The 12,776-nt window shown below is 57.7% G+C and overlaps 7 protein-coding genes across 8 annotated transcripts; 3 read left to right on the top strand and 4 right to left on the bottom strand.

Moving 5' to 3' along the window:
• Nucleotides 1–1,980: 1,980 nt before the first annotated feature.
• IUM83_07861 (WRKY transcription factor 19) lies at nucleotides 1,981–3,630 on the bottom strand (the record flags this gene model as incomplete). The annotated part of the gene is made up of 3 exons (XM_067932191.1): nucleotides 1,981–2,870; nucleotides 2,949–3,335; nucleotides 3,600–3,630. 3 exons carry the CDS (start codon nucleotides 3,628–3,630, stop codon nucleotides 1,981–1,983), a joined length of 1,308 nt encoding a protein of 435 aa, XP_067783042.1.
• Nucleotides 3,631–5,270: 1,640 nt separating this feature from the next.
• IUM83_07860 (TNF receptor-associated factor 5-like) lies at nucleotides 5,271–6,026 on the top strand (the record flags this gene model as incomplete). The annotated part of the gene is made up of 2 exons (XM_067932190.1): nucleotides 5,271–5,719; nucleotides 5,792–6,026. The coding sequence occupies 2 exons, from the start codon at nucleotides 5,271–5,273 to the stop codon at nucleotides 6,024–6,026; spliced, it is 684 nt and encodes a 227-aa protein (XP_067782923.1).
• A 164-nt stretch (nucleotides 6,027–6,190) lies between these two features.
• On the bottom strand, nucleotides 6,191–6,778 carry IUM83_07859 (N-acetyltransferase ats1; the record flags this gene model as incomplete). Its single annotated transcript, XM_067932189.1, has 1 exon — nucleotides 6,191–6,778. The coding sequence occupies one exon, from the start codon at nucleotides 6,776–6,778 to the stop codon at nucleotides 6,191–6,193; it is 588 nt and encodes a 195-aa protein (XP_067782932.1).
• A 252-nt stretch (nucleotides 6,779–7,030) lies between these two features.
• IUM83_07858 (Oxidoreductase family) lies at nucleotides 7,031–8,212 on the bottom strand (the record flags this gene model as incomplete). The annotated part of the gene is made up of 1 exon (XM_067932188.1): nucleotides 7,031–8,212. The coding sequence occupies one exon, from the start codon at nucleotides 8,210–8,212 to the stop codon at nucleotides 7,031–7,033; it is 1,182 nt and encodes a 393-aa protein (XP_067782931.1).
• Nucleotides 8,022–8,311, top strand: IUM83_07857 (uncharacterized protein; the record flags this gene model as incomplete). Its single annotated transcript, XM_067932187.1, has 2 exons — nucleotides 8,022–8,219; nucleotides 8,294–8,311. The coding sequence occupies 2 exons, from the start codon at nucleotides 8,022–8,024 to the stop codon at nucleotides 8,309–8,311; spliced, it is 216 nt and encodes a 71-aa protein (XP_067783034.1).
• An 850-nt stretch (nucleotides 8,312–9,161) lies between these two features.
• On the top strand, nucleotides 9,162–11,153 carry IUM83_07856 (ATP-binding Cassette (ABC) Superfamily; the record flags this gene model as incomplete). Of its 2 annotated transcripts, XM_067932185.1 has the most annotated exons (2): nucleotides 9,162–10,923; nucleotides 11,146–11,153. In XM_067932185.1, the coding sequence occupies 2 exons, from the start codon at nucleotides 9,162–9,164 to the stop codon at nucleotides 11,151–11,153; spliced, it is 1,770 nt and encodes a 589-aa protein (XP_067782935.1). The 2 variants fall into 2 exon arrangements, with proteins under 2 accessions (XP_067782935.1, XP_067782934.1); XM_067932186.1 differs by lacking the exon at nucleotides 11,146–11,153 and having other exon boundaries at nucleotides 9,162–10,943.
• A 122-nt stretch (nucleotides 11,154–11,275) lies between these two features.
• On the bottom strand, nucleotides 11,276–12,487 carry IUM83_07855 (Coproporphyrinogen III oxidase; the record flags this gene model as incomplete). Its single annotated transcript, XM_067932184.1, has 1 exon — nucleotides 11,276–12,487. The coding sequence occupies one exon, from the start codon at nucleotides 12,485–12,487 to the stop codon at nucleotides 11,276–11,278; it is 1,212 nt and encodes a 403-aa protein (XP_067782933.1).
• Nucleotides 12,488–12,776: the final 289 nt, after the last annotated feature.

Here is a 12,776-nt window from a genome sequence, read left to right as displayed (position 1 = left end):
GGTGATACGGTATCAAAGCTCAGGCTATCAGGCTATCAGCCTGGTTGCAGTTTTTTAGAGTCGGCTACATCGAGATAAATACTTGATCACTTCACGGCACGTTTAATACCAATTCATCCGACCAAGCCTCTCAACGTGGTTGTGCTTTACGACAGGCCGCAGATCCAGCCTGTTTGGGCCGCATTTAAAAATGCATAACGTGGTCTGAAGTCAAACTCTTTCTACAGGTAGCTGATTTAGTGGTGGCAGGATAACCGCAGCAGTCGAAGCCATTGAACTTCAGGCACACAGCACAAAAGCTCAGATCGGGCTGACAAATAAATGATGAGGTTGAGGTGGGAATCAGTTTGGTTTCTGGACGGCATTGTAACAAGGTATAAAATGTCCCGACCATCTCAGCAGAAGCTGTTTGAAACCTTCATCATTTGGGATTAGAACTTCTAGGAAGAATAATCCCACACCTGATTTGAAATCTTCAAATCTGCAACGCAGCTTCACAGCCATAATCCAGCCTCGCGAACATCGGGCAGTTTATGAACTGCCTAAAACCTAAAATGCAACCGGTTTAGGATTCACAAACCAAACCAGGAACCACTTCAACGCTGTCATATCATTATCCTCTTGTCTGTATAGCAAGTGTCATGCAAAACCTACGACTCATTGCGGCCATTACGGGTTCGTCGAACAGTGGCTGGAGTAGCCCGCCTTTGCCATGCCAGTGACCAGAGCAGCCACCCCAAAATACCTCTTTTTCTGTAATACAATATCTCGTTCTGAAGTAGGAGTTTATGGTATCGGTAGAAAAAACGGTCTAAGTCGTATCTAAAGTTTAAACTTGCTATGTAATTGTTAGTTTTGTGATTTTAGATCTCTACTGGTAGTACCAGTCTGGTACATGTAGAGGCCTCGTTTCCACTTGAGACATATTATTACTTGCAATTTAGCCCGCAACGAACTTAATACACATTCGCCGCCGAGCTCTTGGGTCTACACGACACTCGACGTGTTTTGAAACGGCTAGTTCTCTAGACCCGTAGGGGTTCGTTTGTCGTAGGGGTTAGTTTGTCACTGCCCGCCTCAAACTAATGCCAACACGTATTTTGGGGTGGCTGCTCTGGTCACTGGCATGGCAAAGGCGGGCTACTCCAGCCACTGTTCGACGAACCCGTAATGGCCGCAATGAGTCGTAGGTTTTGCATGACACTTGCTATACAGACAAGAGGATAATGATATGACAGCGTTGAAGTGGTTCCTGGTTTGGTTTGTGAATCCTAAACCGGTTGCATTTTAGGTTTTAGGCAGTTCATAAACTGCCCGATGTTCGCGAGGCTGGATTATGGCTGTGAAGCTGCGTTGCAGATTTGAAGATTTCAAATCAGGTGTGGGATTATTCTTCCTAGAAGTTCTAATCCCAAATGATGAAGGTTTCAAACAGCTTCTGCTGAGATGGTCGGGACATTTTATACCTTGTTACAATGCCGTCCAGAAACCAAACTGATTCCCACCTCAACCTCATCATTTATTTGTCAGCCCGATCTGGAGCTTTTGTGCTGTGTGCCTGAAGTTCAATGGCTTCGACTGCTGCGGTTATCCTGCCACCACTAAATCAGCTACCTGTAGAAAGAGTTTGACTTCAGACCACGTTATGCATTTTTAAATGCGGCCCAAACAGGCTGGATCTGCGGCCTGTCGTAAAGCACAACCACGTTGAGAGGCTTGGTCAGATGGTATCCCAAGTCTTTCACGGAGGCGTGTCGTGGTCTTGTTGAAAGTTATCCCTAACAGGAACCCGAGTTTCATAGTGCATTTTGCTTTATTGGCGATGTATTTGCATGGTCATTTGTGATGTTTGGAAGCGCCCATCCTGGCCATCATGTTTCTGGTCAACAACAACTTATTGGCGAATGAGTACTGGACTATTAATAGGATTATGCATTTAGATTACGTTCTTAATTAGGATGACGGACAGATTCGACTAATTTACTTGGGCGCCGCGACGATGCTGTGAAGGAGACACAGACCGCTGCGCTTGGCGTGGCGTGCGCAGTTGGCCACGCTGCATGTGTGGGTGTATGCTGTCCCCAGTGCCACCAGGAAGTTGTCGGGCCTGGACTGCGTTCTCGGTGGGAACTGCGTCCATTTCTGGTCTACGACGTCCTCGTTGGGCTGGTTGGGGTTTGACCCGGAGCTGACCGACTCCATGTCGGAGCCCGGGGACGAGCTGCAACTGCGCTGCAGCGTCTGGAAACTCGGCAGCAGCGGGAGGCTCTGGCGTTTGAGCCCGTACGGGTCGTACCGCTCGCCGGCGTTAAAGTGCCTGGAGATGGGGGTCACCATCGTCCTCCCGTCGTCCAACAGAGAGGAGGACCCTTGTCGGACGTACTGGAGAGGGGACAGGACGTGCTCGTCAGCAGGCGGCGAGTCCGCGTCCATCGAGAGCCGCATGCGGCCGTACGTCGAGGGTCCCCGGAGCTCCGAAGACGCCTTACTGACGAGAGGAGTGGGGTACCTGTGATACTGATCTAGACGAGTACGAAGCACTGCTGTGGGCTCGACCTTGAACTGTGGGTCCTGGTTGCCCGCGAGGTCGATCGAGGGTCTGCAGTGCGCGAAAGCGGAGCTGGACCGGGTTGCCTGGACCGGCATCTGAGCTTTGTGCTCGGAGCAAATGCCGCCGCGAATAGCGCGGTTGTGGCAGCCGACGACGCGACACATGGAGTTGCCGCCGTGCGCCTGGCAGTAGCTGTTGGCGAGTGCACGCTTGTCACAGTTGATGGACAGGCACTTGCGGTAGCCTCCATGACCGACGCAGAGCCCGTCGTACTGCACCACCTTGTTGCAACCTTCAATCCGGCAGCGTTTGCCTCCACCTGCAAAGACCAAGAGGAGGTCAATCAGCTCCGTTGTCAAATATACCGACACCACCGCCAAGCAGGTCGAACTCGTACCGTGGGAAATGCAAGCTCCGCCGCTCTGTGCACGCTTCTTGCAGCCTTGGTAGCCGCACTTCTTGCCGCCGCCGTGGATCCAGCAGAAACCGCCGGTCTGCGCGCTCTTGGTGCAGGCCGGGGCTTGGCAGCGCTTGCCACCGCCGTGGGCGACGCAGAACCCGCGACTCACGACGCTGGTGGTGCAGCCCTCCACCGAGCACTTCTTGCCACCGCCATGCGAGATGCACAGGCCGCCGCGCTTGGCCGTCTTCTGGCACTCCGGGAAGCCGCAGCGCCGCGAGTGCGTCCGTGCCGACGCCGATGCGATGTACTTGCTCCGCTCGCTGTCGAGGATTGGTGCTGCTGCGGAGACCGAGCTCCCACTGCTCGCCCGCATCGAGCTGACTGGAAATGCGGCACATTAAGAGCAAGAGCAGCAGGCGAGGGTCAGTCGCGGCTCGCAGGTAATCACGTAACAAACAACACCAAGCAAGCGTGACATCTCATATCCCAGCTCCTCTTTGCTGGACACGAAATCAGATGTGATACACCGCCGAAATGCTTGGTGACGTGGTCAAACATGGAGCGGGGCGGCAAAAGAGGGGAAGGAGCCTCATTACCGCCCCACCTCAAGGTTTCGCCAGTCTACCGTAGGCTACTTGTACATACCTTGGCACAGTAGATCCGTGAGCGCCGCCATGTTAGACACTGGTGGTGGTGGTTGTGATAGTGACTGGATTCGGTTGCGCTTGACTGGCAAAGCGCTTGGTATCGACGAGAAGGACTTGGAGAGCCCCGGTGCTTCGGTTCGCCTTGAATGTGGCGAGATGACGAAAGTTGAAAAGTGAGTTGACGGGGAGCGTCCGTGCAGGAAGAACGACCAGCGTTAGTTTCTCGCGATGCTGCAGACCACCTCAATAACGAACCACTGCAGGCGAACGAAAACACGCCGTACTCGCTCGGGCTCAATTCGCCGGCTATTGTTGGGTCGCTCTGATCTGCTCCGCTTTTCGTTTTTCCCATTTTTGCTCGAAACGCTTACGATGATGAATTCTTTTCTGTTCGTATTCATCGACCTACGCCTGCACGAAACCACCGTGCACGAACGCGCCGCCCACAGCGCTGGTAGCTTATTGCTAGGTTGCTAGTGCAGGTACACATGTAGGAATTCGTAGATACTAGTGGCACCCAGCGTCGTCCACGGTTAATTGAAGATAGTGCCATTCGTCTACTGTTTCTTTGGTCGACTTTTCGCTGCGCTGGGCAGTCAAGCGTCGTTGAGGGCGTAAGACGCGCAGGGGGTGAGAACAGATCGCAGAGTCTTACCGGCGATTCTTGGGAACGTACGCCCGAGTATTATAAGGATAGAGCTATTCACGAACAGGGCGTTCCGATCACCACCCACCCAGCCATTCATCGCAGGTTGAAACCTGCACCAAAGACACGCTCGTTTCGTCAATGGCGGCATGCCGACAGCAGCGATGGCGCTATTTTGATCGACGAAAAGAAGAGTGATGCGCGCTAGAACACGCACCGTCAAGTATCGTAGTGTGAAAATGAACCTGATAATTTATCTATTTGACGCATTGAATCGACTCTCGCCACTAACCCAAGCTCCAATGAATTCACACAGACGTGTGAACTCGTGCTTGACGCGCTCCAGTTCACCGCGGAGCCACACGCAACCGGCCCGCACCTGAAACGCCCTTGTGTACGCGCTCATCGGAGACGTTGACCCAACAATAGCTTGCACCGTCGCGGTCAGATCCGCGTTGCGCACTCATTTCACCGCAGTTACTTGGCCTTAGGATCCACAAAGGATGGACTCACAACAACACGGTCTCATGCAACGGCTCACAACGGATACAGCTTCACATCGCTGGTAGATATAGCCCCCAAGTACACGTAAGAGTGGACGATGATTTTGACTTTACACACATCACAAGAGTTTTAGCAATGGACAAGTACGTTCTGCCGACTGCCAGCCACAGATTTCCAGCAATTCATCGGCCCGAAAAAGCCTTTCGCTACTCGCAGCGAGAGCTCAGCAGACCTGAGTAAGCTTGCACCCGATCATTGACGAAAACTGCTCCCTGCAGAGTACTCCTCTAGAAAACCTTCGCGGCCGTTTTCCCAGTACTGCGACCACGCTGTGTCGACAGCCACGTGCCACCGAAAGGACCCAGCGGAAACTTTCCGACTCGCCCAGTCCCCTTGAAAACCAACCGCTTCAGAAAGAGCTCTTCGACAACTCGGTGGGCAAGTTGAAGTTGGTCCAAAAATAGCGTTAGACTCCAATTAATCCGGATCAGACCGTATCGTCGCTTTTCCCCCTCCAAAATGTCGACTAGCGACGGCTGGCACTGCCCGATCTGCCTGGGCAGCTTCGAGCGGCCCGTGCTCGCCTCCTGCTGCGGCCAGAGCTTCTGCCGCTCGTGTCTGGACGCGGCGCTGCGCCAGGTGGACGCGTGCCCGATGTGCCGCTCGCCGCTGCTCTCTGGCCCGTTCTCTGTGACCCCGAACCGGGCGCTGGAGGAGGCGCTGGCCGCATTGGCGTCAAGCTCCCCACGACGCTCCGCAACTAGCACCCAAGAGGCCACGAGCTTCGTCGATGCCGTGGAGAGGAAATTGGCCGCTTCGGCGCGGAATTCCGCCTCGGAAGTGCGGATTTCCGTGCCAAACACGGCGGAAAACGACGATAACGCCGAGTCATTGATACATGGGGAGGAACAGCAGCCACGGCGAGGTGGTGACGGCTCTCGATGGAGGGGGGCGCTGGGGCTGTGCAGGTGCGTGAGACGCAGAGGGTTGTTCAGTTTCAGAGCTGGAATTTGGGGCTGAGGTGGTGGTGATGGCGGCAGGATCCGCGGCCTGGAGAGTTGCCGGCGGCGAGCAGTAATCGGACGGCGGTGTGTAAGGACCCGGTCGGCGGAGCTGCGGCGGCGGCTGCGGCAGTGGCAGCTGTGGTGTCGAGTGAACTGGGCCTCGCTGCAGTGCGTGTTCTACGTGTTGCTCTTCTTCGTGTTTGTATTCTTCCTGCGTGTTCAGGAAGAAGAGTTTGCAGAGACAACACGACACCTGCGTCGGCCGAATTAGCCGTCACAGCAGCAGCCCCCCCCCCCCCTGTACTATAGAAGGAGAACATCGATGTGCTGTGTGGGGTTATGCCAATTGTTGCAAAATTTTGGAGTTCAACTGCTCGCTACTGGGAGATCAGTAGTCGTGTTTGGCCAGCACAGTACTCGGGGCGCGTTCTCGTGTTACTTGCCGCTGTTGCTGCTAGCTCGAACCTCGGCTGCGAGCTGTTTCAGGTGCTCGAGCTTGTCACCTCCGGCGACGCGGATGCTGACCCACTCCTCCAAGCGAGTGCCGCCGATGCGCTCGTAGAACTTGAGGGCTCCTTCGTTCCAGCGCAGACACCACCACTCCAATCGCCCTTTGCCCTCGCTGATGCGCTGGGTTTCTTCGGCCAACGCACCGAACAGCAGCGTGGCCAGTCCTCGACGACGGAACTCTGGTCGCACGTACAGGTCTTCAAGGTACACACCAGGAGAGGCCAGCCACGTGCTGTAGTTGTAGAAGAAGAGCGCCATACCCGCGACCTTCTCGCCGATCGTCAGCACGAAGCAGTGAGCCACCTTGCGGCTCGGGGCTCCAGACAATGGGAAGCCCGGAATGTGCTCGGGCGCCACGTCATCGGCGAAGTTGACGGTTTCCAGTAGCTTTTCGGGCGTGGCTTTGTTCGAGTTGGACTCCTTCTCGAAGTCGGCGAGCTCTTGGATCATGGCCGAGATCTCGTGGACGTCTGCGCGCAAGGCGCGGCGGATCTGCGGGTCGTGCGAAGCCATTGGTGGTAAGGTAGTTCTGGTGCGAAGGCGGCGAGTTGGGCAATGCGGGGAGAAGATCCCGGGCGCCACGTCAGACGCGAACGATGAGCAGAGGGTTTTCGATCGAAACGTCAGCGACCTGCACGGGGGTACCTCGTTTATGATCAAAGCACTTCGACTGACCACGTCAACGAAAATGTCCATTTGGGCTCCGCTGAGGAGGTTCGTGGTGCTTAGGATTCAAAGCGTTAAAGTACTCGTGAGGTTTTAGTTCTAGAACTCGTACTCGTACTCGAGAATGGGGTCGGATCTAGGCGCGGTCTGCTTGGAGCCGGTGTACTTGATCGTGACGACCTTCTTCTCCACGGCGGCGATGCGAGCAGCCTCTGCGATGATGGTGTTCATGCGAGAGGCGCCCCAGTGCACGCGCGGGTTGGCGTTGCCTTGCACGACGTCGATGAAGCTGTCGAGCTCCAGCAGGTAGGCTTCACGGAAGCGCTCGGGGAAGGAGTGCTGCAGCACATCGGCGGTGATGCCAGCCTTCGTTGACTGCACCGTCGCCGTCTTGCTGGGGTTCAGCACTTGCAGCATGCCGTGTTCACCCGCTACTTCGATACGCTGGTCGTATCCATACTCAGCGCTGCGGCTCAGATCCATGGTGCAAACGACACCCGTCTTGGGGAACTCAAGCCAGACGCTGGCTTTGTCCATCACGTTGAGCTCCCTCAGCTCTGCGGACAGACTCGTTCCATGCGCGTACACTTTGTTCGGATACTCTCCGACGAGGTCGCACACGTAGTCGATGTCGTGCACGGCGAGGTCGTGGAACGGGTCTCCGCCCGTCTTGAGGAACTCCACGGGCGGGCACGGGTGGTCTCGGAACACCGTGTGGATGGATTGCAGCTTGCCAATGTTGTGCGTATCCACGCACTGGACTCGCAGAGCCTCGTAGCTCGGGTCGAATCTCCTCTGAAAGGAGCAGAAGAGCTTCACGTCGTTCTTGTGACACACTTGGTAGGCCGTATCGATCTCGTCCACCAGTGCAGCCACAGGCTTCTCGATGCCAATGGCTTTCACCTCGTTGCCCAGTTTCCCCGTTGCAACGTCGTTGACGAGCTCCAGATGCGTGGGGGTGGGCGTGGAGATCCACACGCCGTGCACCGACTCGGTCAGAGCCGCCCCAGCCTCCGCGAGGCTCGAGAAGCATTGCGTTCCGTACTGGCTGCTCAGCTCCTGCAGCTGTTCGGCCGAAGCATTGGCATCGATGACTGCGGCGATGGAGACGCGCGGGTCGTTTTGCATCCCGGCGAGGCGGATGCGGCCCATGCGCCCCGTGCCCACCACCGCCAGGTTGAGGCGACTAGACGCGGACGCGAAGCTGCGCAGGCGACTGGACGTCATCGCCGAGGAGCGCGACAGGCAGCGCGACGCGCGGGAGAAGAGCAGCGACGACATGGCCGAGGTGAAGTGCAGTCGACGGTGGCAATGCAGGAATGACACAAACGGCTGAGGTTGAAGCGGGACTTTGTGTGGCAGACATCACGGATCACGTGACGTGTCTATATCGGTTTTCGCGGGGTGCAACCACGCATCAAGGCTGCGGAGTGCAAGTGCGTTTAACATCTCGCCTGCAAGGCGGTAGGCCTTCCAGTCAGCCTCACATCAATGAGCCTCACATCAATGATGTGAGGCTTGTGACATCATCACCGCTGACAAATCTCCAGGGCTCGTGTCACGAGTCGTGAAGGGACCTCGGTCTGTCATCGCAGCTCAAACTGTCCTTTGCAGTGCTTCGGTCTTGATTCAAGACTCTTGAAAGGAAATTACTCGATAGGCTTAGTGCTTCATAATGCTACCCTACAGTAAAAAAAAATCGACCAAACTGGTGTCAGTATTTCTGTAGAGTACAATAAAGCAGGCGCGTATTGTGTAGATTGAGGCCTCACGCTTCACGCATGTGTTGCGACTGTCATCTGAGTTGTTCATGTAGCTTCCTCGCGATTGAAAAGGCAAGGCACATTCAGCAACCACAACCGGAAAACGACACTCAAAATGCGCTTACAGAATACTGAAGTACACGGCGTTTCTTGGGAGGACAAGCATTTGACATCGCGGGAATTGCAGAGCGTTTTCAAGAATCGCTGAAGGTCTCACGCATATGGAGGAATCATCAACCACAATACAGTTGCTACAGTGTACACGTATCCTACAGCAACGGCAACGCTAACCCGTAGTGACACTGCCTGGCTAAACACTGTCGGCAGTCCACAGCTCGATGTCTTGATGACAACCTCGTCCACGTTGCAGTTCCATCCCCTCTCTAACCCGGTGTCATCATCTTCAACAGGTCAATCACATGCCTCCATGCTCTTGTCCGCACATCCACCCAAGCCAAACGTCAATGATGCTGGCTCACCGTGTCGCTTCGCGCTCCGCGGCGTCGCGCGGGCTGCGCAGCTCCGCACTGGCTCCGCACTGGCTGGCGGCCTCGCAGCACGCCGGCAACGCCGTGCGCGCGTTTGCGGCCCCGTCCGGCAGCTCCAACGCCGGCGGCGGCGTGCCCGGGGACTTCGTGTGCCACCTGCGCGACGTGGGCGTGACCATCCCCGGCGGCAAGAAGCTGTTCGAGCGCGTGAGCCTGGGCTTCCTGCGCGGCGCCAAGATCGGCGTGCTGGGGCCCAACGGCAGCGGCAAGTCCACGCTGCTCAAGGTCGTCGCCGGCGTGCGCGCGGACTTCGATGGCGAGCGCTGGGTCAAGGACGGGCTCAAGGTGGGCTACCTGCCGCAGGAGCCGCAGCTGGACCCGAGCAAGAACGTGTACGAGAACATCATGGACGGGCTCAAGGAGAGCCAGACGCTGCTGGCCAAGTTCGACGAGGTGTCCATGGCCATGGGCGAGCCCGACGCCGACTTCGACGCGCTGCTGGAGGAGCAGGCCAAGCTGCAGGACCAGATCGAGACGCTGGGCTGCTGGGACCTGACGCACGAGGTGGAGAAGGCCATGGCGGCGCTGAGGGTGCCCGCCGCGGACGCGGACGTGGAGGTGCTGTCCGGAGGAGAGCGCCGCCGTGTGGCGCTGTGCCGCCTGCTGCTGGAGCAGCCCGACATGCTGCTGCTGGACGAGCCCACGAACCACTTGGACGCCGAGTCGGTGCACTGGCTGGAGGACTTCCTGCAGAAGTACCGTGGCACGGTGCTGTCCATTACGCACGACCGCTACTTCCTGGACAACGTGGCGGGCTGGGTGCTGGAGCTCGACCGAGGCGAGACGTATGCGTACGAGGGGAATTACACCGAGTGGCTCACGCAGCGCCGCAACCGCTTCAACATGCAGCGCAAGAGCGACGCGATCCGCGCGAAGCAGATCGCGTCTGAGATTGCGTGGTCGCGCGACCACCAGGGAAGCAAGAAGGCCAACAAGGCGCGTCTCAAGAAGCTGCAGGAGATGGAGTCGAGCGGATTCCGGGCGTCGTCGCGCGTCGAGGAAGGACAGATCGTCGTGCCGTCTGGTGTCCGCCTGGGCAACAAGGTCATCAAGGTCAACAACCTGCGCAAGCAGCTGGATGATGGTCGCGTGCTGTTCGACAAGCTCTCGTTTGAGATCCCGCCGCACGCGATTGTTGGCATTGTGGGAGGCAACGGAATGGGGAAGAGTACGCTGTTCAACATCATTGCTGGCGTTGAGGAACCCGATGAGGGTAACGTGGAGCTGGGCAAGACTGTGAGTCTCGGCTTCGTCAGCCAGAGCCGCGATGAACTGAGCGGCAGGCGGTCGGTGTACGAGGAGATTTCTGGAGACAACGAGTTCGTGGAGATCGGAGGCGACCGCATCAACACCCGAGCGTACATTGCCAGTTTCAACCTGCGCGGCGGCATGCAGGAGAAGAAGGTGGGCAGCCTCAGTGGCGGCGAGCGCAACCGCGTTCACCTGGCCAAGATGCTGCTGGGCGGCCACAACGTGGTGATGCTTGATGAGCCGACCAACGACCTGGATGTTGACACGCTGCGTTCTCTGGAGGCTGCTCTCACCGACTTCGATGGTGTCTCGATGGTGATTTCCCACGACCGATGGTTCTTGGACCGCATTTGCTCCCACATCATCGCGTTCGAGGGAAATGGCCACGTCGAGTTCTTCGACGGCAACTACACCGAGTACGAGCGGGAGCGCAAGCAATCGCTGCCTTAGCTCGCACTACCATTGCTCACCGTTTGATAACATATAGACAGACATGTGCTTCACTGTAATGTTCAGTTCCTTCTTACGCTTCGTGGCACAATAATGAGCCCCATCGTGGCATACGATGAAGGGTGCCATACAGCTTTCTTCAAATCTCGTGGACGCTCACGCCATGATCCCTTGCGTTCGCATTGCACGCTTCGTGGCTAAGGCCGTTGAGTTAGATCACGGCAAAGACCTTCAATCCTGGGCTTTGTATTTCTGTCGGTTTGATTCTCACGTAAGCTTACATGCAGACTGCCTGAAGGTCCTGGCCAGCATTGCGAACTCGACTGTGCTTCTTACTCGCTCCTTCTGGCGAGCTCCTTCAGCAACTCGCCGGTCGAGAGCGCCTCCAAGTCGACAGCGGGCACGTCGAGCCAGTCCACGGGGTTCTTGAGCACCTCGAGCGTCTTCTCCTCCCACGATCCGGGGGCGGGCTTGTTCATGTACTCCCAGCGGGCCGTCAGCGGGAGCGACATGAGGATCGACTCGACACGGGATCCCGGGGTCAGCAGGCCGAACTTGGTGCCGCGGTCGTACATGATGTTGAACTCGACGTAGCGACCGCGACGGATCTGCTGCCACTCCTTCTGCTGCTTGGTGAAGGGCATGTCCTTGCGCTTCTTGAGGATCGGCAGGTAGGCGTCCAGCATCGAGTTGGCGCAGTTGCGGATCATCTGGAAGTTCTCCTCCGACGTGTCCGTGAGGTCGTCGAAGAAGAAGCCGCCGACGCCGCGGCCCTCCTGCCGGTGCGGGATGTAGAAGTACTCGTCGCAGGCCTTCTTCCACTTGGGGTAGATGGCCGGGTCGCGCTTGTCGAGCTGCGTCTTGTACACGGCGTGGAAGTGGCGCGCGTCCTCCTCGAAGAGGTAGCTGGGCGTGAGGTCGGCGCCGCCGCCGAACCAGCCGATCTTCTTGGGCTTGCCGTCCTGGTCCAGGTAGCCCGTCTCCACCTCGAAGTAGCGGTAGTTGAGGTGGATCGTGGGCGCCATGGGGTTGTGCGGGTGCATGACGAGGCTCACGCCGCAGGCGTAGAAGGGCAGCTCCTGGCCCTCCTTGAGGTCCTTTCCCCGGGCCGTCATCTGCTTCACGGCGGCGGGCGGCAGCTTGCCGTGGATGATGGACACGCCCACGCCGGCCTTCTCGAACACGTTGCCCTCCTGCAGGATGCGGCTGCGGCCGCCGCCGCCGTGGCCCTCGCGCTCCCACTTGTCCTCGCGGAACTTCTTGCCGTCCACGGCCTCGATGCCGGCGCAGATCTCGTCCTGCACGCGCAGGATCAGCGCCTCCATGCGCTTGGGCAGCGGCGCCTTGGCGTCGAACTCGATGCTGCCCTTGGGCGCCTTGTCCTGCGACAGCGGCGCGTACAGGAACTCGGACGTGGGGATGGCGCCCTTGCAGCGGCTGGCCTCCTGCTGCTGCGCCAGGTACGTCGCGCCCAGTGCGGCGGGCAGCACGGCGGCGGCCATCCACGGCCGCGAGGGCTTGAGCAGCGAGCGGAAGTGGCGCATGCTGTCGATTACAGACGGCAGATCTCGGACTGAATCTGCGGCTGCGCTGCGAGCTGCACGTAAAGTATCCGAAGGCAAAGACACGCACTTGGCACCAGCGGACGACGCCCCGTCCAAGGTGATGCGGATCATGTTGAAGAGGGAACAGCCCCGGCCCTGCGCGCCGATCTTGAAGTGCGTGGCCACTCGAGGCGCGCGCTTCAGGCCAGCCAGGCCAGTGATTCCTGCTGGATGATGCAGATTCTAGTGTCTGCAATGCAGACACTAGCGGCGCTTACTTACTCCAACG

The sequence above is a fragment of the Phytophthora cinnamomi genome (genome assembly GCF_018691715.1).
Source record: "Phytophthora cinnamomi strain GKB4 chromosome Unknown Contig102, whole genome shotgun sequence".
Classification (NCBI taxonomy): domain Eukaryota; phylum Oomycota; class Peronosporomycetes; order Peronosporales; family Peronosporaceae; genus Phytophthora; species Phytophthora cinnamomi.
The sequence above is the reverse complement of the archived record's forward strand: the minus strand, read 5'-3'. Positions and strand labels throughout refer to the sequence as shown.